This window comes from Bos indicus, chromosome 11 (assembly GCF_029378745.1).
Source record: "Bos indicus isolate NIAB-ARS_2022 breed Sahiwal x Tharparkar chromosome 11, NIAB-ARS_B.indTharparkar_mat_pri_1.0, whole genome shotgun sequence".
NCBI lineage: Eukaryota > Metazoa > Chordata > Mammalia > Artiodactyla > Bovidae > Bos > Bos indicus.
This window is the reverse complement of record NC_091770.1, coordinates 69,082,422-69,103,557: the sequence shown is the minus strand read 5'-3', so window position 1 is coordinate 69,103,557 and position 21,136 is coordinate 69,082,422. Positions and strand designations below refer to the sequence as shown.

The following is a 21,136-nucleotide window of genomic DNA, read 5'->3' as shown; positions in this document are numbered from 1 at the left end:
TAATTAGTGCATTTAAATGTAACTTTAAATATATTTCTATTTTTATATGTTATCATTGTTTATAAACCTTTTTTTTTTTTTTGCTTATGCAAGTAATATACACAATACTACACAAGTTAATTGGGGGAAATTTATACTTTTTGTACTTAATGTTATATTGTAATATCACACATTGTTAGTCATGGTTCTTCAGAAAAATAGAACCACCTCTGTATGTGTGTGTATGTGTGTAGAAAGAGAGGAAAAGAGAGAGAAGGGGTGGGTCAAATTAGGAATTGGCTCACATGATTGTGGAGGGTGGTAAATTAAAAATAGATAGGGCCGTCCCAGCGTACCAGCCCCAAGCATCCAGCATCGTGCACTGAACCTGGACTGGCATCTCGTTTCATACATGACATTTCACATGTTTCAATGCCATTCTCCCAAATCTTCCCACCCTCTCCCTCTCCCACAGAGTCCATAAGGCTGTTCTATACATCAGTGTCTCAGGGGGATGGTATGGGGAGGGGGGAGGGAGGAGGGTTCAGAAATTAATAATTAAAAAAAAAAAAAAAATCAATAGCATTTCAGGTGATTGTGAATTAAGGGCTATAAAAAAAAAAAAAAAAAAAAACAACTGGACTATATAAGGGTCTTTTATCTAGTTTATTTCACTTTTTCTATTTCATATTCAGTGCGCCCATTTAATTTAGTTTATATTTTCCAATTTCTCCATTTCTTCTTTTTTTTTTTTGATGTTCTTTCTCAAGCCTTTATCAAGTGTAGAAGAAAAGCTTTCATATACATACATATATATATATAACATATACAATATATATTTTAGAAAACATGAATTTTTGTCTAACTAAAAAATTTATGATATTTTGATTCCACTTGCTTGACTTAGTATGACTAGAATGCTAGATTTCTAATTTTAAAAGATAGATAAGCAACAAGCAGCAAGGTTTATTATATAGCACAAAGAAATAGTATCTTGCAATAACCTATAATGAAAAATAATTTCAAAAATAATGTATATATTATATATATATGTATAACTGAATTGCACACAAAATTTAAAAAAAAAAAATAAAAAAAAAAATAAAATAAAAATAGATAGGGTATGTCAGGTGGAGACTAGGGGAGAGTTGCAGTTTGAGTCCAAAAGCAGTCTGCTGGCAGAACTCTTTTTTTCGTTTGAGGAGTGAAAGTGAAAGTCGCAGAGTCATGTCTGACTCTTTGTGACCCCATAGACTATACATTTTCCCCAGGCCAGAATAAGTGGGTAGCTGTTCTCCTCTCTAGGGGATCTTCCCAACCCAGGGATCAAACCCAGGTCTCCCATATTGCAGGCAGATTCTTTACCAGCTGAGCCATCAGGGAAGCCCAAGAACACTGGAGTTGGTGGCCTTTCCCTCCTCCAGTGGATCTTCCCAATCCAGGAATCGAACTAGGGTCTCCTGCATTGCAGGCAGATTTTTTATGCAGCTGAGTTACCAGGTAAGCCCTTGTTTAAGGAGATTAGTCCTTTTCTCTGAAGGCCTTCAACTGATTGGATGAAGCCCACTCACATAATGCAAAGTCTATTGGTTTAAATATTAATCTCATCAAAAACACCTTCACAGACACAGCTCAAATAATGTTTGACCAATATCTGGGTACTTTGACCTAGCTGATTTGCCACACAAAATTAACCATCACAGTTGGTATACTATGATTTTGTGTTTTGTTTTCCTGATTTGGAAAGGAAAGCTTTTCTTGGTATTTAACAACTATAATATTACATGCAGTTCAACACCCTTGTATATTTAGTAAACTTCTTCATTTAATAAATATATGAGTGCCTGGAGCCTCATATACCAAAAAATCTCTACTTTCATGAAACTTATATTCTAAGAGGAAAGACAGATAAAAAACAATAAAAATATGCCAGGTATTCATGCATGCCTTACAGGAAAAGCAAGATAAGGAGAGAGTAATAAAAGATGGGGGCATAGGGTGCTGTTTAAGTAAGGTGGTTTGAGAGGGCCCCTTGAGTGATAGTTGCTCAGTCATGGCTGACTCTTTGCAACCCCATGGACTATAGCCTGCTAGGCCCCTCTGTCCATGAAATTCTCCAGGCAAGATTACTGGAGTGGGTTGCCATTTCCTTCTCCAGAAAAGACCCCTTAACTTTTCATTTAAGTAGAGACTAAATGAACAAAGTAGAAGATCATGCAGATGTCTGAGTAGAAGGCATTCTGGCTAGCAGGAAGAATCTGAGGTGGAACATGACTGGCTGGTTTGAGAACATCTGAGCAGATAGTATCACTGGAGTGGCAGGGCATGCTGGTGTTAGAGTGTTAAGAGGGAGCCAGCTGATGAGACAGGAGGCTGTGGTGAGAAAGTGAGGTGCTAGTCCATTAGTCCTAATAATCACAGAGTCTGGGGGTAGGCAGATGAAGTGGGCAAGGAGGAGAAAATCTGCAGCTCTGATCTATGTCTGATTATTTCTGTCTTCCCACGTCGTGCCCATGCTTTTTAGAACTACTTCCACCTGTATTCACATTTTACATCAGAGTTCAGTTTTGGTCTTCAGATCCCCAAGTCTATGACCAGCTGCAAGAGAGAACTGAAGAGTAGTTACCTACTCATCTTTGTGGTGACTCTGGGATTCCCCATCCCATGTAAGATCCTGCCAGTTGTCTATAAAATACTGTTCTGTAGTCCCATGCCCACAATACCCCCAGAATAAGAGAGGAGCTTATTCCTTTTCTTGTTTAGGGCTTTTACTTTTGACCTGCTAGAGATCTGTTTAATCTTTTGACTCAGTTTACAGGAGTGTTCTTTTAGTGTTTTAGTGTTGTGGAATCCATCTATACTTTTTTGAGATTTTGAGACCTCCATGGTCTTAAATGTACTCCTCAGAAAGTAGTATTTATTTATATAGGTTTTTTTTTTTTTTTTTTTTTTCCACCCCCTGGTGACTTGGAATGGTCTAAATTTCAGGATGCAGCTGAGAATTGCAGGTTCTAACATCTGTTGTCATCAGAAAGTATTTCATGATCTCCACCAGCAGCTGAGGCCAAATTTCTAAACACTTTACTTTTTCCAAATATAATTGCTGAATAATGGGCTTGGTTCTTCTTGGAACTTATAAAGTTACCTCATGGAATGGAAAAAGTTTTTGCCAACAGTTGGAACATATACTTGACTCAGTAACTATATTCAGCCAAACCATGTTCAGATGTTTGTACATGATGTGCTAATCATGTGCCCATTCTGTTGTGGAGTGGTTTTAGTTAGTAGTATTAGTGTGCTGTGCGCCTGAGCAAGGCAGATACTTCACATTGCACTGAAGCCCTAAGTTATGGGGTTAAAACAGTGTTGATCTGTTTGGCAAATTGTTGGTAATTTCTTCTGGATGTCCAGATCCTTATGTTTTATTACTATTTTATTTCATCTTTATATTCTAGCATTTCAATTTTTATTATGTTATGAAAATTTTAGTTATTAGTATTTTATTTATATTTCAGTTTTGTGTATTGACTATTTTATAAAATCTCTTAAAGAATTGAATATGTTATAAAACATCTTTGATACCTTATTATAAGAATTTTCAAAATTCCAGTAAGTAGGTAACTCTAGGATTATTGTTAGGGATTTAATAAAGTATTTCTATCATTTGATTCAGCATGTTATATTGAATAATTACAGAAAAATTAATTGCCATTTTTATAAAAAATTTGTACCATTTCCTTTCTTTACTTATCATTCTTTATTTTATGGCTTCTACTATCGTTTTGTTTAGAAAATAGCATGACTCGAAGTAATGAATTTGCTGAAAAGAATGGACTTCAGAAATACAAATATGTCTTACATCCAAGAACTACAGGCTTTACTTTTGTAGTTGACCGTCTAAGAAAAGGTAAGCACCTGTCTCAAAATGCACTTTTTTTATGTAAGTGGCAAAAATTGGTGAACTTCACATGTAGCTCTTTTGAATTTACAAAGCACTTTTTTATACTTTATTTCAAGAAATAAGAATAGTACTGTATTTTTATACTGACTTGACTCCATGCACTAAAATGTTTTAAAACAATCAAAAGAAAACATTTTTTCTCCTTTTTTGGAATAGAAAATAATAAAATAATGCATACAGTTAGACTGTCATTCCATTTTTAAATGTTTCTTAAAAGTCGTGAAACTGTCTTGAGAGTATCTTATCACCTATAGTTATTTATAGCTTAAAAAATATTTTTATATTCATTATTCCACTAAGTGCAACAAATGATTCTGGTTGGTAGAAAGGAAGTACTGCTACCTCCATTTTATTGTTAAATAGAAGTTGCATCCAAGGTGGTTAGTAAATTTCCATAGGTCATGGATAGAACCTCATTCTTCTGCTTCCTACTCTGTGGCTTGTACTACCCTCTGCCCCTCATGTCCTCTAGAACCATGTCTATCGAAGGGCATCTAGAGATAAGGTTGATTCCATTGACCATGTCACACTCATTTAAATGTTTACATTTTGATATTTTTATGGGGAAAGAAACAACTGTACATTTTGTTCTAGCTGCATATTTAAGTATTTATATCTTCATACACATATGTACATACAAATAAATAATAGACATATGGATATATATATGGAAAAGGAACTATCCAGAATCACCCTAATTGGCATCACTGTTGTTCCTTTAGGGTTTAATGTACTTTAAGATGGAATGTATAACCTCATTTAGTGAACCCTGCCAAAAGAAGTATCTTTACAACTAAGTACTCATGAGTTAAAAGAAATGTATAAGAAGTCCAAAATCACATTAGTATAGTAAACTAAAGATGTTGCCCCTATTAGTTTGGCTTGCCTTTGGAATTCAGTGGTTATAACTAAAATGAAATGGAAACATGGGCTTGATGGTCATATTGTATATGACCGTCTACCCATAGAAACTCATGGAGAACACAGTTCTTTATGCCCATGGAATAGGACAGGGAGCCCCAAGACATTAAAGCAGTGATCCTGCTATTTTTTTTTCTTCCCCAAAACATGGTACCACTTACTGTGGCATTCAGTTTAGGCTTACCCTTCTCATTCCATAATATGTTTTTTATTTTCTAATTGTCTACTATTTTATAGTATTCAATGATTACTTTTAAAGTATTTCTGACATCATGGAACATTCTGTTGGAACACATCTTTTGCTAATAAAGATATTTTTAATTGTAGGCAGGATAATGGAGAAATTATTTTACAGTGGATAAGGATATATCTATAGAACTATCTGTTCTGAAATCTGGAAAATATTTTAGTAGCACACTGATTTATAACTTTGGGGAACGTGTATTGCTTAGTCATCACTCAGAGTACTAGTTAACAACCACAGTATATAATTTTTCCTGCCCAAACTGGCAACTGTACCCCCTTCAATGTACCAGTCAAAAAAACAAAAAAAGGTAATACACACGGCTCCATTTGCTTCAGTTAAAAAAAGTTGATGAGTCTCTTTACTTCAGTTAGAAAAGTAGAATGGGTCCTATATACTATGATAATAATAGAAACAAGAAATGTGATGGCTATAATTATAATAGTAATCTAATTAGAACAGTAGCTAACATTTATTGAACATTTACTAAGTACCAGGCATTATGCTAAGTGCTTTGTGTGAGTAAAGTCAGTTAACCCTCACAACAACCGATATTTAACTTATAGAGCAGAAACTGAGGGGAAGAATCAGTTCAGAGTTATTGGAATATAGTTTGTCTGACTGAGTAGGCTGTGCTCCTTCTACTGTAATATGGTGCCTCTTGTATTTATAGTGTGATTTCAGTTGAAGCACCTTTGTAATAGTGAGCTGGCTGGTTTCTTCAAGGAAAGTATTTAAAAGAAAAAAGAGGCTAAATGGCCAGATAATGGAGAGATGGTAGTCACAAGTTGAAGTGGTTATGATGCTACCTGAGATGACCAGGGGAGCAGACACAGTCTGGTTGGGGTGAGGAGGTGGCAAGTGGACAGAAGGAGAATAGGTTTCATCAAGAATCAGAGGTAAAGTGGTTCTTAGACCACCATCTAGTCAGAGTGTCCTTTTAGAAAAGCAGTCTAATACTCAAAAAGGGCCCAGCACAACTGTCTTATCTTTTTGAGATCTGCTTTTAGTAGTCAATTAAGTGAAAAAGCAGCTTGTGTTAAACAAATGACCATCATAAATAAATATTCCAGTGGCAACCTGGAGACCACATATTAAAACCAATTACTGAAGAAATCTATGAAGACAAGATGGCAGAGTAGAAGGACTCAGACCTACCTCCTCTCACTAAAACACCCAAATCACAACTGCTGAATAACCATCAACAAAAAAGACACAAACCTACCAAAAAAGATACTTTACCCACAAAGACAAAGCAGAAGCCACAAAAAGATGGTAGGAGGAGCACTTTCATGATATGATGAAATCCCATCCCTCTGAGTGGGCGACCCACAAACTAGAAAATAATCATATCACAGAGGTTCTCGCACAGGAGTGAGAACTGAGAGCCCTGTTTCAGACTCCCCAGCCTGCAGGTCTGGCATCAGGAGAAGGAGCCCCCAGAGCAATTTGGCTTTGAAGGCCAGTGGAGCTTGAGTAGAGGGGCTCCACAGGACTGGGGGAAACAGATTCCATTCTAAGAGAGCACAAACAAGGTTTCATGTGCATAGGGACCAAGAGCAAACCAATGACTCCATAAGAACGTGGGCCAGACCTGCTTGTGGGTCTTGGAGGGCCTCCTGAGGGAGACAGAGCTAGTCTGTGGCTCACTCTGGGGACAAGGACACTGATGGTTGACACCCAGGGGATTCTCTTGAGTGTGAGCTTTCCTGGAGGTTGCCATTTTGGCACCAAGATCTTGCCCCACCCAACAGCCCGCAGGTTCCAGTGATGGAACGCTTCAGGCCAAACAACCAACAAGGTGAGAACACAGCCCCACCAATCAGGGGACAAGCTGACTAAAGCTGTCCTGAGCCAACAGCCATTCTATAAACACACCCTTTGACACAGCCCTGCCCTCCAGAGAGCTGGAATCCAGCTCTACCCACCAGGAAGCAGGCACAAGCCTCCTTGGCTTACTTACTGGGGGACAGAAACCACAACCAAGAAGAATTATAATCCTACAGCCTAAGAAACAGAGACCATGAATATAGAAAGTTACGCAAAATGAGATGGCAGAAAAATATGTTCCAGAGAAAGGAATAAGATAAAACTCCAGAAGAACAGGTAAGCAAACTAGAGATAGGTAATGTATCTGACAAAGAATTCAGAGTTTTGATAGGAAGGATGATCTAAGATCTCAGAAAAAGAATGGAGGCACAGACCAAAAGGATACAAAAATGTTTAATAAAGAGCTAGAAGCTTTGAAGAACGAACAGATGAACAATACATTAACTGAAAAAATACACTGGACAGAATCAATATCAGAATAAATGAGGCAGAAGAATAATTGAGCTGGAAGACAGATTGGTGGAAACCCCTGCTGCAGTACAGAATAAAGAGTAAAAGAATGAAAAGAAATGAGGACAGTACCAGTGATCTCTGGGACAACATTAAACACACCTTGCATTCCAGGGGTCCCAGAAGAGAGAAAGGGCCTGAGAAAATGTTTGAAGAGATAATAACTGAAAACTTCCCTAACCTGGGAAAGGAAACAGTCACCTGAGTCGAGATGTACAGAGAGTCCCATACAGGAGAAACCTAAGGATAAACACACCAAGACAAACACTAATCAGATTGACCAAAATTAAAGGCACAGAGAAAATATTAAAAGCAACAAGGCAAAAGCAACAAATAGCATAACAGGAGCTCCCATAAAGTTATCAGCTGATTGTTCAGCAGAAACTCTGAAGGCCAGAAAGGAGTGGCATGATACATTAAAGTGATGAAAGGGCAAAAGCTACAACCAAGAATACTATAACCAGGAAGACTCTTACTCAGGTTCCATGGAAAGATCAAGACAGACAGGCTAAACCTGAGAGAATTCAGCACCACCAAAACAGCTTTGCAGCAAATGCTAAAGGAACTTCTCTAGATGGAAAAGAAAAGGCCACAACTACAAACAAAATTATGAATGAGAAAGCTTTGCCAGTAAAGGCAAACATACAGTAAAGCTAGAAATCACCCACTCACAAATGCAGGATCAAAATGAGCAGCTCTGACAAGAGGAAATTACAAATGAAAGATGTTGGAAATGCATTTGAAATTAAGAGTCCAGCAACTTAATTTGTGTGTGTCTGTGTATGTGTGTGTATTTTCATACACACACGTATAGACTGCTATATCAAATCCTCATGGCAACAGCAAACCAAAATTCTACAGTAGACACACACACACGATAAGCAACACAAACAAAACACTAAAGATAGCCATCAAATCACATGAGAGGAAAACAAAACAGGAAGGGAAGAAAAACAACCAAAAAAAAAAAGCAAAAAACACACCCCAAACAATTAACAGGATGGCAATAAGAACACAAATATTGACAATTACTTTAAATGTAAATGGATTAAGTGCTTCAACCAAAAAACACAAAATGGGTGAACTGACACAAAAATCAGACCTGTATATATGCTGTCCACAAGAGACCCACTTCAGTCTAGGACATATACAGACTGACAGTAAAGGAATGGAAAAGATATTCCATGCAAATGGCATTCAAAGAAAGCTGGAGTAGTAGTCCTCATATCAGAAAAAATAGACATTAAAAAAGACTACTACAAGACACAGAGTAGGATACTACATAATGATCAAGTGATCGAGAAGATAAAACCACCGTTAATATATACGCACCCAGCATAAGAGCACCTCAATATATAAGGCAAATACTAACAGCCACAAAAGGAGAAATTGACACAGTAATAGTGGGGGACTTCAACACCACACTTAGATCAATGGACAGAATCATCTAGAAAGAAAATCAGGAAACACTGGCCTTAAATAGCAAATTAGATCAGATAGAGTTAATTGATACAAATTAACTTATTTAGGCTGTATGCTGTCACCCTGCTTATTTAACTTATATACAGAGTACATCATGAGAAACGCTGGGCTGGAAGAAGCACAAGCTGGAATCAGGATCCCTGGGAGAAATATCAGTAACCTCAGATATGCAGATGATAGATACCACCCTTATGGCAGAAAGTGAAGAGGAACTAAAAAGCCTCTTGATGAAAGTGAAAGAGGAGAGCGAAAATGTTGGCTTAAAGCTCAACATTCAGAAAACGAAGATCATGGCATCTGGTCCCATCACTTTATGGGAAATAGATGGGGAAACAGTGGAAACAGTGTCAGACTTTATTTTGGAGGGCTCCAAAATCACTGCAGATGGTGACTGCAGCCATGAAATTAAAAGACGCTTACTCCTTGGAAGGAAAGTTATGACCAACCTAGATAGCATACTCAAAAGCAGAGACATTACTTTGCTAACAAAGGTCCGTCTAGTCAAGGCTATGGTTTTTCCTGTGGTCACGTATGGATGTGAGAGTTGGACTGTGAAGAAAGCTGAGTGCCGAAGAATTGATGTTTTTGAACTGTGGTGTTGGAGAAGACTCTTGAGAGTCCCTTGGACTGCAAGGAGATCTAACCAGTCCATTCTAAAGGAGATCAGCCCTGGGATTTCTTTGGAAGCAATGATGCTGAAGCTTAAACTCCAGTACTTTGGCCACCTCGTGTGACGAGTTGACTCATTGGAAAAGACTCTGATGCTGGGAGGAATTGAGGGCAGGAGGAAAAGGGGACAACAGAGGATGAGATAGCTGGATGGAATCACCAACTCGATGGATGTAAGTTTGAGTGAACTCCGGGAGTTGGTGATGGACAGGGAGGCCTGGTATGCTGCAATTCATGGGGTCACAAAGAGTCGGACACGACTGAGCAACTGAACTGAACTTATTTACAAAATAGAAATAAAACTCAGACTCTGAAAACAAACTTACAATTACCAAAGGGCAAATGTGGGAGGAGGGATAAATTATGAGTTTGGCAGTAATATCTACATACTACTGTATATAGAATAGGTAATCAACAAGGACCTAATGTATAGCATAGGGGACCCTACTGAGTAATCTGTAACAACCTATACGGGAGAAGAACAGATATATGTATAACTAAATTATTTTGCTGGACACCTGAAGTTAACACAACATTGTAAATCAACTATACTCTAATATGAAGTAAAAATTAAATTAAAAGAACAATTATCATGAGGTAGCATATTAGGTTAAAGCGTCTGCCTCCAATGCGGGAGACCTGGGTTTGATCCCTGGGTCGGGAAGATCCCCTGGAGAGGGAAATGGTAACCCACTCCAGTATTCTTGCCTGGAGAATCCCATGGACGGAGAAGCCTGGTAGGCTACAGTCCACAGGGTCGCAAAGAGTCAGACACGACTGAGCGACTTCACTTACTTACTTAGCATATTAAAAAGCAGAGATTACTTTGCCAACAAAGGCCCATCTATGGTCAAGGCTATGGTTTTTCCAGTGGTCATGTACAGATGTGAGAGTTGGACTGTGAAGAAAGCTGAACACCGAAGAATTGATGCTTTTGAACTTTGGTGTTGGAGAAGACTCTTGAGAGTCCCTTGGACTGCAAGGAGGTCCAACCAGTCCATCCTAAAAGAGATTAGTCCTGGGTGTTCATTGGAAGGACTGATGCTAAACTCCAATACTTTGGCCACCTCATGTGAAGAGTTGACTCAATGGAAAAGACCCTGATGCTGGGAGGGATTGGGGGCAGGAGGAGAAGGGGATGACAGATGATGAGATGGCTGGATGGTATCACTGACTTGATGGACATGAGTTTGCGTGGACTCCAGGAGTTGGTGATGGACAGGGAGGCCTGGCATGCTGCAATTCATGAGGTCGCAAAGAGTCGGACATGACTGAGCGACTGAACTGAATTGAACTGATCATCTTTACTGCTAACTCATGCATGTAACTGAATTCACTGTTTCTGACACCTAATAGCTAACACAAGGCAGGTGAGAAGTTTAAGACATAAAGAAGTTACGGTTAAGAAGTCTTAGCAGGAAATACTGAAGAAGAGAAAATGCTTAACAAAGAAAGTCGTTTCTGAGCCTGTGTTTACAATATATTTCACCAAGACTAAGAATATTTAGAAACACACACTTAACCTGAAATACAGCACCCATTATATAACATGATACAGATGTGTTGTTCTTGTAATAATAACGGTGAAAAGTTTTTCCTGAGTACCTTGATCTCCATCATTTTTGTACTTGATTCTATATTTTTACTAGATTATAACCTTCTTAAGGATATGTATTGTCTTTCACGTAATAAAGACTAAATCAGTATTAGGTGAGTTGAATGTTTTCTTTTGTCTGAATAGATAAGCACAGTGTACTACCATCTTCCCAGCACAGTGTGTGTTACACTGATCAGTATCTATCACGGATATTTTATTTTATGTCCCCCCTCTAATCATGGGACAATTCAGTAAGTGATTATGTAACTCTTTTTGGTACTAGATTAACCCAGATCCAAAAGAAGTTGCTCACTTAGAAAAGAGCTTTTCCACGAGAAAGTTTTTGGTTTTGATTTTTAGTTACACAGTGTTAATAAATTTATCACACAACTCAGTGCACTGAAATGTAGTTATACTCATTACTATCACTGCTGCTATACTATTTTTAACAATAGTGGCTTTATTCTTCTTTGATTTTAAACAAGTAAGGATTTCCTCCAACCATTGGTTTTGTTACATGTTTGGAAGCCATCACTGAGTTGTAACCATGCAGTAATTGCCTTCATCATTAGAGGGCACAAGTGTGCACATTTGAGGCAACTTAAAATCAAGTTAAAGTAGTTGGGAGTGAGTCAAACACTCCCAAGTCAAACACTCCATTGAACAAAACCCTGCCTTTAAAAAGTTTATAATCTTCCTGGATAGATAAGAACAGTGTTCATGGAAATATAAAAAAAATAATATGACTTTAATTATGTGCTGGGTTGTGTGGTATATAGTATACACTATTATGCTGAATTACACAATCACTTCATGGCAAAAAGTTGGGGAAACAATGGAAACAGTGACAGGCTTTATTTTCTTGGGCTCCAAAGTCACTTCAGTTGGTGACTATAGCCATGAAATTAAAAGACACTTGCTCCTTGAAAGAAAAGCTGTGACCACCCTAGACAGCATTTTAAAAAGCAGAGACATTACTTTGCCAACAAAGGTCCATCTAGTCAAAGCTATGGTTTTCCTGTAATCACATTTGGATGTGAAAGTTGGACTATAAAGAAAGCTGAGCACCGAAGAATTGATGCTTTTGAGCTGTGACGTTGCAGAAGACTCTTGAGAGTCCCTTGGACTGCAAGGAGATCCAACCAGTCAATCCTAAACGAAATCAGTCTTGAATATTCATTGGAAGAACTGATGCTGAAGCTGAAGCTCCAATTCTTTGGCCACCAGATGTGAAGAACTGACTCATTGGAAAAGACCCTGATGCTGGGTAAGATTGAAGGCAGGAGGATAAGGGGACGACAGAGGATGAAATGGTTGGATGGCATCACCGACTTGATGGACATGAGTTTGAGTAAGCTCCAGGAGTTGGTGACAGACAGGGAAGCCTGGCTTGCTACAGTCCATGAGGTCACAAATAGTCGGAAATGACTGAGCAACTGGACTGACTGACACAATTACAGATATGTTCAGTGAAGAGAGCTCATGTTGAAATACTCAGGTAAGGCTTCTTCAAGAAGCTGCATTTCCCTTGGAGCTTAGAGACCTTATGTAATTAGGATAGGCATAAAAAAAATAAGGATGGCTGAGGACAAGAAAGAGCGAGTACAAGAACGGGCACCGAGTTTGGGCCAGGTGGAGCTGAGTGGTCAGCTAGGGGAAAACCAATCTGATTGAGCTGAAGCCCTGTGCCGTAAACTAACAGATAGTACTTAAGAAGGCTGTGTGGAGCCATTATTGTTGAAAAACTTAATTCCTGTGCCCAAAGAGTCGTGTTTTTATTTTTTTCCATTTCTAGATCAAGTCACTCAAGCAAACAGCTCATGTGTTAAGACTCTAAAACATATGGATATATTTAAGTTTCAGATTTGAAATAAAATATTTTTTAAGTCAAAGTAAAACAATCCATATTTTAGCTCATATTTAGTTCATATGCCTAAATTCTGAATATGAAGAAGAATACTGTCTTGCCACTAATCTAGGGGATATACACTTAACAGGTAAAGATTAAGTAAATTCCCACTAGGCATTTTGGATCAGCACACCTGACCAAAATTCCTCAGTTTATATTCAGGGAGAGAGAAGCATTAACTGAACACCCAGATTACACTTACAGTATCTGATAGTCCTGAGTTGGGCTCCCTCATTTTGGTCTGTGGTAGTTCTTATTTGTTCTGAGAAAGCTGGTGGTTTTCTAGGAAGTAATAACCATATATTGATCATAGAGAGCTCAGTCTTCAGTGGCGTTTTTAGACCATTTTTATGTCTTGGGCTTTTTGCTACCTGCTGATAACCCAGTCTTTTCTTGCCCATAGTGGCTGTGTGAATGGGGGATGAACAGTGGCCAGCAGGAGCCATAACACTACATTTATCTTAATTGGTGAACCTCCCCCAGGATTGCATTTTGATGACCCTTCCTACCCAACAGTGTGTTCGAGGAGGCCAGGAAGAAAAGGCAGACCAACTGTTGGAATATTCTGTACATTAAGTGTCATTGCACTCTGACCTTTCTATGTGACTTTTTTTATTGCTGGAAACTATTTATAAAATACAATAAGAACTTTCCCCTTATGTTAAAAAAAATGTAATTCTGGAAGTAGATCTTTGAGATTTATTAGAATATTTCCTGAGACCTAAATTTTCATCTTTCCCCAAATTTGCAGATATCTTTGTAGACTCTCTTTTGAGGCCATTTTAAAAAGCTTTTAAAAGCTTTTATCTATGGTGATGAATAAAATACAACAAAACCTAAAGGAAATTTGGATATTGATCAGTGGGAAATCACACAGATCAACTAAATAACTTGGTCTTAATACATCATGAAGCAGAAATGATCCACACTCGCCTGAGCAAAATTATATATGACCATATGTTAAAGACCTTTGGAGTCACTCATTTCAAATCTTTGAATGCCATGGTACTGCTTTAGATCATAAATGGCATTTATATTGTTCATTTTCATTTTCTCTCTCTTTGTCATAGCAGAACATCTGAGATGCTCACTTCGGACAGAACTTGCCATTGTGTTCAGTGAAGAAAGTCATGACAGTCTTAATTAAAAATGGTAGAAACCCTATTAGGTCCATAAAAACAACCAGGTCACATTGATCAAGTACTTGCCAGGTTCCATGCACTGAACTGTTCACATGTTGCTGTCATGCAGTAGAATTGCCCAGGGAGCTTTTTAAGACATACATACTCGGGTTTAGGCTCAGATCTGCTGAGTCAGAGTCTGGTGGTACACTCCCGGGCTCAGCTACCTCACTAGCTGCTTTCTTACGAATCACTTAGTTTTCAAAACTGTGCTTCCTGGTGGTTGGCCTTGTGCTACACCAAAGGAGACTGGCTCAGTTAGCAGCGTGCCCAGGTCTCAATGGCTGCTGAGTGGAGTACCATGAACTCAGGTCTCTTTGATGGCAAAGCCTATGTTTCCTCCTGCTATGTAATAAGTTAACAGTTTTTCTATTCCAGATGCTACAAAAATACCATCATCATTGTGTAGAGGTTTTTTTCTCTGTTACCCAGATTGCTGTCTGATATCCTTGGCTATACTATTGAGTTTTGTTTAAATGGAAAAATACATCAAGGATTTCCTTTTTGTAAGCACCTTTTTTTTTTTCTGGTTCCTTTATTTACCAGCTCTTCCTTTATTTTTCTGATCCTTAAAGCTTAAACTATCTTTTTCTTTCTTTTTGCCACCAACTCTCAAATAGCTTGATGACTTGATATTCTCCATATTAGCTCTTTTCATATATATGTGTGTATACACACACACACCTATATATGTAGGATATGTATGTGTGTGCTAAGTTGCTTTAGTCATGTCCAACTCTTTGAGACCTTATAGACCATAGTTCACAGGTTTCTCTGTCCATGGGATTCTCCCAGGCAAGAATACTGGAGTGGGTTGCCATTTTCTTCTCCAGGGGATTTTCCCAAACCAGGGATCCAACTGCCATCTCTTATGTCTCCTGCGTTGGCAGAAGGGTTCTTTACCCACTAGTGCCACCTGGGAAGCCCCATATATAATGATATATATCTTTTTATTTATTGTAAAAAAAAAATAGTTGGAAAATTAATTACAAAAAAGAAAATGGCACCCATAGTCTTGGCAGGCACTTCTCAGAAACATCCAGTGCCTTATGACATAGTCTTCTTGTGTTTCTCCATGTTTTATTTTTTAAATCTGGGTAAATTCTATTTTGTTAGTAAAGTTTTTCTTTTGTTATTTACTATAATGTGTACATTTTCACCATTCTTACATAATTTTTTATAAGTATGCTGTGTTAATATATGCATGGGGCTTCATCAGATAGAGGTACCACTTTATTTAATGAGGCCTCTGTTATTCAGTTAAAATGGTTTCCAGTTTTCCACTCTTATAGATAATGCCAAAGTGTGTGTACATCTCTAATTATTAGGATATATTTCCAAATCTAATTACTGAGTCCAGGGAATGTTTTTTTTAAGTTAAAAAATATATATATTTGTCTTATGCTCTGCTGCATTTCATTCAGTCACCAAATTCTATGATATTGCCTTGGAAGCATCTCTTAGAGAAACTTCCTGCATTTCCAACAGTGGCCCCATTCAGTGGGGTCCCATTACCTCTTTGCACTCCTCCTGGCTTTCTCACTGGTCTGCCTCTGGTGTCTTCTTTGCTAATCCGTATTGCACACAGCTAACAGTTGGTCTTCATAAAGTACCACTCTAATGTAATTGTGTGTGTTTCCGTTTGTTCAGAAAATATTTCTTGGGCACATATGTTACATGACTTTCTGAGACACCAAGACATCAGGTTAGGAAACATTAAAATGCATTATCATTCAAGAGATATGAATAAAAAGTAACTTAAGCACATACAGAAAAGTTAGTCTTTTTTGATATGGAATAGGTGGCATGTGAACCGAGAAAGAATAATGAGGCATTTTCCAGGGAGAAAGAACATTTAAATATTTGCCTTAGTTCCATATTCCTTAGTCAGGACTTTTTATAATGTGGTTCCAATCTATTTTTTAAATTTTATGCAGTGTGAGCCAACCTATTTGAATTAATGGACTGTTCCTGACTGTGCCTTATGCTTTGTGACTTTTGCCTCTGGTTATATCTGTCCAGGCTGAAACCTTCCCGGTTTTGCTCTTATCTTTAACCTCCAAATGCTATTCTTCCTTTAATGATCTTCATCTAAGGGTCCATTCTCATTTCCCCTGCCTGGCAGACATCTGGACTGAATATCCTTTTCCTCTCTAATAGGACTTAGCACTTCCCTTAATAGCCACTTTAATACATTTTACCTCTTACCTTCCTAAAAGGACAGCAACGGCTATGTCACTTAAACCATTAAGGGCAAAGATTTTATTTCTAAATTTAATGAATACCTTCATGCTTTTATATTACGTTCCTCTTAGCAACATTTGGCACTGTTAATTCTTCTTGATATATGCTCTCCCTTTGGCTTTTACATTTTTTCTCCTACTTCTCTGGCCTCCTCTCAAGACTTCTGCAGGTTCTTCGTTCCTTTCTGTGTTCCTCATAAGGGTCTCCCAGACTCCTTTGTTCTATGCCACACATTCTCCCTGGGACGTGTCATTCGGGGTGGTGGCTCAGATAATCATCCATGTGCTCGCGACTCCTAATTCTAAATCTTTAGTCCAAAACCACTCTTAGTTCAGAGCCATATCTGTGCCCTTTGCCACATGGAGTTTCTGCAGGCATTTCATTATGCTCATAATTGAGTTTATCATTTGCCCTAAACTGCATTTCCTCCTCTAGTCCTCACACTGTGGCATCATTATCATCACTGTCAATCAGGCCACTTCTAGATGAATGTGACAGCACACTACATTAGGCACTTGGGGCCTGGAGTCAAAAGACCTGGCCTCGAATCCTGGTTTCCTTGGGACCAGGAAGTATGTGGCTGGTCAGATCCGTTTCTCTCATCAAGCTTCATTTTCATTTTCTGTAAAATAGGTGTAATAACAGTGCGTACTTCCTGTGATTTTGTAGGACTCTGGAGGATTCAGTAAAGCCAGGCACGTAAAGCACTTAGCCCGTGCACGTGTTTGTGTGTGCACGTAGTTGCTCAGCTGTGTTTGACTCTGCAACCCTATGGACTGTAGTCCACCAGGCTCCTCTGTCCATGGGATTCTCCAGGCAATAATACTGGGCCTGGGTTGCTGTTTCCTCCTCTAGGGGATCCTCCCAACCCAAAGATCGAACCCACGTCTCTTGCATTGGTAAGTGGGTTCTTTACAACAGTGCCATCTGAAGCAGCCAAGAGCACTTAGCACAGTGCCTGAAAAATAGCAAGCACTCAATAAATGTTACAGTGCAAATTGGATTCTGTCAGCTCCCAGCGAACGGTTTCGGGTTTCACCGTGTTCCAAGGTTAAATCTACTCCTTTGACTATTTGCCAGGCCCCGTGTGACCTGGTCCTTGCTTGCCTTTCTGGGCAGCTGCCATCTCTGATTGTCCCACTGTCCTAGCCATGCTGATCTCCTCTCCTCTCCCAGGGTGCACAACACTCTGAGCCTTCCCCTAGAGCAGAGCTTCTCCTGCTCAGCCTGGAGGTTACAGCTTAGATGACAGTTCATTTGGGAAGCCTTCCCAGCTATTTTAAGACTTCTTTGTTCTCTATGTGAATGCTTTTCCTACTATATTTGCCCTATATAAACATTTTTTTCCTGTGATATTGTCACATTTAATTATCCATTTTGTCCATTAACTCTCAGTTTCCTGACCATAAGGATCAGGTCAGGTCCATTGACAGCTTTTATCCTAGACTTCAGCACAGGCCTGGCGTATTAAAGATGCTCTTCAGATTTTTTCAACTAATCCCTATTTGGTTGAGGTAATTTATACTCTGCCGTGGTTCAACACTGATTTAAAGTGGCAAACATAAATATGTATATTATGATAACAGCAGCAGCACAACATAAGAAGAAAAATTAAGGTAAAGGGACAATAAAGGTATGAATTTAATAGACAAAGTATGTCTTACAAGGTTATTGTATATGTAAAATATATTATAAGCTCTATATTCCTATAAAATATGGATCTATAAATCAGCCCTGAGCTTTCTGGCACCTTCTATAAATAAAGGAACCGAATGGTATCATTGACAAGGGGCCATAAGATTACAGCAAACCACATGCCTCGGAAGCAGAAAGACACATAGAGAGAGGAGGTAGGGTAGCAAAGGCCAAGAAACAGCAGAGGTCATGAGTTGATAGAAGACATAATTAAAAGCTGTAGAAGAACCAGAAGATATTAGAAGGCAGAAGCCATTAAAGAAGGAAAGGGAACTTCTCTGGTGGGAAGGAGTGGTTGGGAGTCTGTCTGCCTCTTCAGGGGACATGAGTTCGGTCCCTGGTCCAGGAGGATCCCACATCCTGTGAAGCAGCTAAGCCCCTGCCGTGACTGCTAGGACTGTGCTTGGAACCCACAAGCCACAGCTACTGAAGCCTGTGTGCCCCAGAGCCCATGCTCTGCAAAAAGAGAAAACCACCACAATGACAAACCTGTGCATCGCAGTAAAGAGTGGCTCCTGCTTGTCGTCATATCTAGAGAAAGCCCGCACCCAGCAACAAAGACCTAGTATAGCCAATAAACAAACAAAGTAAACATTGTTTAAAAAAGAAGAAAAAGGAGGATGCAGTGGTGGTGGGGAGGAGGAGGAAGAGAAGATGACGAGAACAAGAACTAAGAGGACCCTTGAGTAAAAGAAGCTAAAGGATATTAACATTGAAGAGGAAGATGATTGTTTGGAGGATAAATCAAAGAGCTGAGCCCCTCCAATTGCAGAGGACCTCAGCTGGGACTGTCAACTCCAGCTGCTTGGGGGATGTGTGACCCAGCCACTGGACCCCAGTGATCTCCTTGTTCACCAACCCTGTTCCCTCCTGTGCCTCTGAGGCCTGAGTGAACAACTATTCCTGAGTTCCCATGAGGCTTGGCCCTGGGGCTAATGGTCCAGTCTACTTATGCCCAAGGGTATCCTCATGATAAATCTATTGTTTTTTTTTTTTTTTTTTTTTTTGGAAAAAATAAAGCAAACCACATGCTCGGAAAAAGCATGCCCATTTATGAAACTAAAGCTCTTTGGTTCCTCACCAAGGACATTGTGTACCGTGGTGTCCAGCAGCCTTCATGTTCAGTGTTCCACATAGCCTCAGAGTGCTTGCCCACATTGGCTAATGGCAGAATGAGAAAGAGCAGTTCAGTAAAAGCAGCCTCATAAGAGGTCAAGACATTGTTTTAACTAAAGGTATGGAGAGGCTGCATGTCCTTTAAACCATTCTCCATAATTGGTATTTCACTCATGAGCTTTGGATGAGAATTAGTTTGTACAGATTTTGGTGACTCTTCATAAGGCATATTTTGTATCATAAGTTAAGTTCTAGTCCAAGGGCTTTAGTTGTAGGTGGAGCTGGAAGTAGGCTTCTCTACTGAGATTTTATGCAGTGACTGTACCTCTGAACTGAGGGTGGCCAGTGTGGTCTGCAGAAAACAATTGGATTTATGTGATACTGCTGGCAATGTTTAACAGAATGGTGCCTTGCACAGAGAGAAGACCATTGCCCAAAGCTCAGTCCCTGTCTGTATGGCCTTTCTGGTCTTGTTTCTTGCTGTAAGAGCATGCCCTGTCTTCATTTTAGACAGGTGGAACATGCTTTTCTCATGCTATTCCTTTTCCTGAACTGGTCCCAGTCATCTGGGTAGCTCTTCTTGGTCCTTCAAAACAATTCAAATGTCTTTTCCTTTTCAGACAATCTCCTGATCAGGTTCTGTCCTCTTAACTCTCATCATACTCTATGCATTTGTCTTAATCATTTTTCTGTATTTTTTTAATCAGTGATTTTTTTTTTTTTTTTTTAATCTCTCTCTTGGGCCGTCTATGGGGTCGCACAGAGTCAGACACGACTGAAGTGACTTAGCAGCAGCAGCAGCTTGGACCCTGAGCTCCTTTAGGGTAGATACGGTCCTGTTTTTATGTCTGAGGTCCTTGTGTCATGAATATTACCGGTACTCAGTGTAGATTTGTACAGACTTTTGTAGATACTGTTTTCAGCATCTCACAGATACACAGATGGACCTCACTTGCTTGTTAATGCACTTGTGATTAGTAATGCCTTCTATCACGTTCAGTCTAGAGATCAGACACTCCACACAGACCCCTTCATTTTAGTGGAGGTAAGATTTATGGCAGTGCTTCAGGGCCACATAAGGCAGGTGCACAGTTGATTTTTTTTTTTAAAAGCCATCTTAAGACAGTTTGCCTGTTTTGTTTTGTTTTGTACTACTACAGGATACATGTAAGGCTCTTTTTTTCCAGATTATTTATACTATTAGAAGGGACATACAGAAGAATATTATTTGTAACTTAGATGACCAGCTCTTGGCATTTGATCATGTAAAAATCAGTATAGAATTGGAGTTCTTAAATGTTTGCCTGGTTTATTAGTATTTGTACTCAACCAGTTTCAGCTTCTGAGATAGCCCTCACAAGACAGTCACTGCAGACTTTTGCCTCTCTGTACCACTTGAATTCAGTAGGAGAGAAATCTTGTTCTTGGGTTATGTACTATTTCTCTAACACTAGCCATCTATGATAAATGTCAAGGTAGTTATTTATCATAGTGTGAAAGGTAGGCCTGGTGATGAGTTCATGTCTTATGACACCATTATTTAAAATTTTCAAAATACATATTTTCCTATTGGTTAGAAGATTATCATTTGCGTAAATGAGTGAAAATTATATACAAGTATTGGTACTCTGTGTAATGTTTATATTATTATCTTAAAAGTAGTACACTGAAAAATGCTGATAACTGACACTTATAAAATATGTTTATTTTAAAGTTTGGAATTGTGGAAGAAGCTTTGTAAGTAAAATTTGTGGAACTTCCTTTGCGTGATAATTTTCTGTACGCTGTATCTGATTGT

At 38.9% G+C, this 21,136-nt stretch overlaps 1 protein-coding gene across 6 annotated transcripts in view; it reads left to right on the top strand.

The window, feature by feature from the left end:
• Positions 1 to 21,136, top strand: part of LCLAT1 (lysocardiolipin acyltransferase 1) — a 284,186-nt gene that overhangs the window by 200,719 nt on the left and 62,331 nt on the right. For all 6 annotated transcript variants that reach the window (XM_019970479.2, XM_070798932.1, XM_070798933.1 and 3 more), the window contains one exon: positions 3,770 to 3,886. In XM_019970479.2, the coding sequence (XP_019826038.1) occupies positions 3,770 to 3,886 (117 nt within the window). The remainder of the gene's footprint in view (positions 1 to 3,769; positions 3,887 to 21,136) is intronic.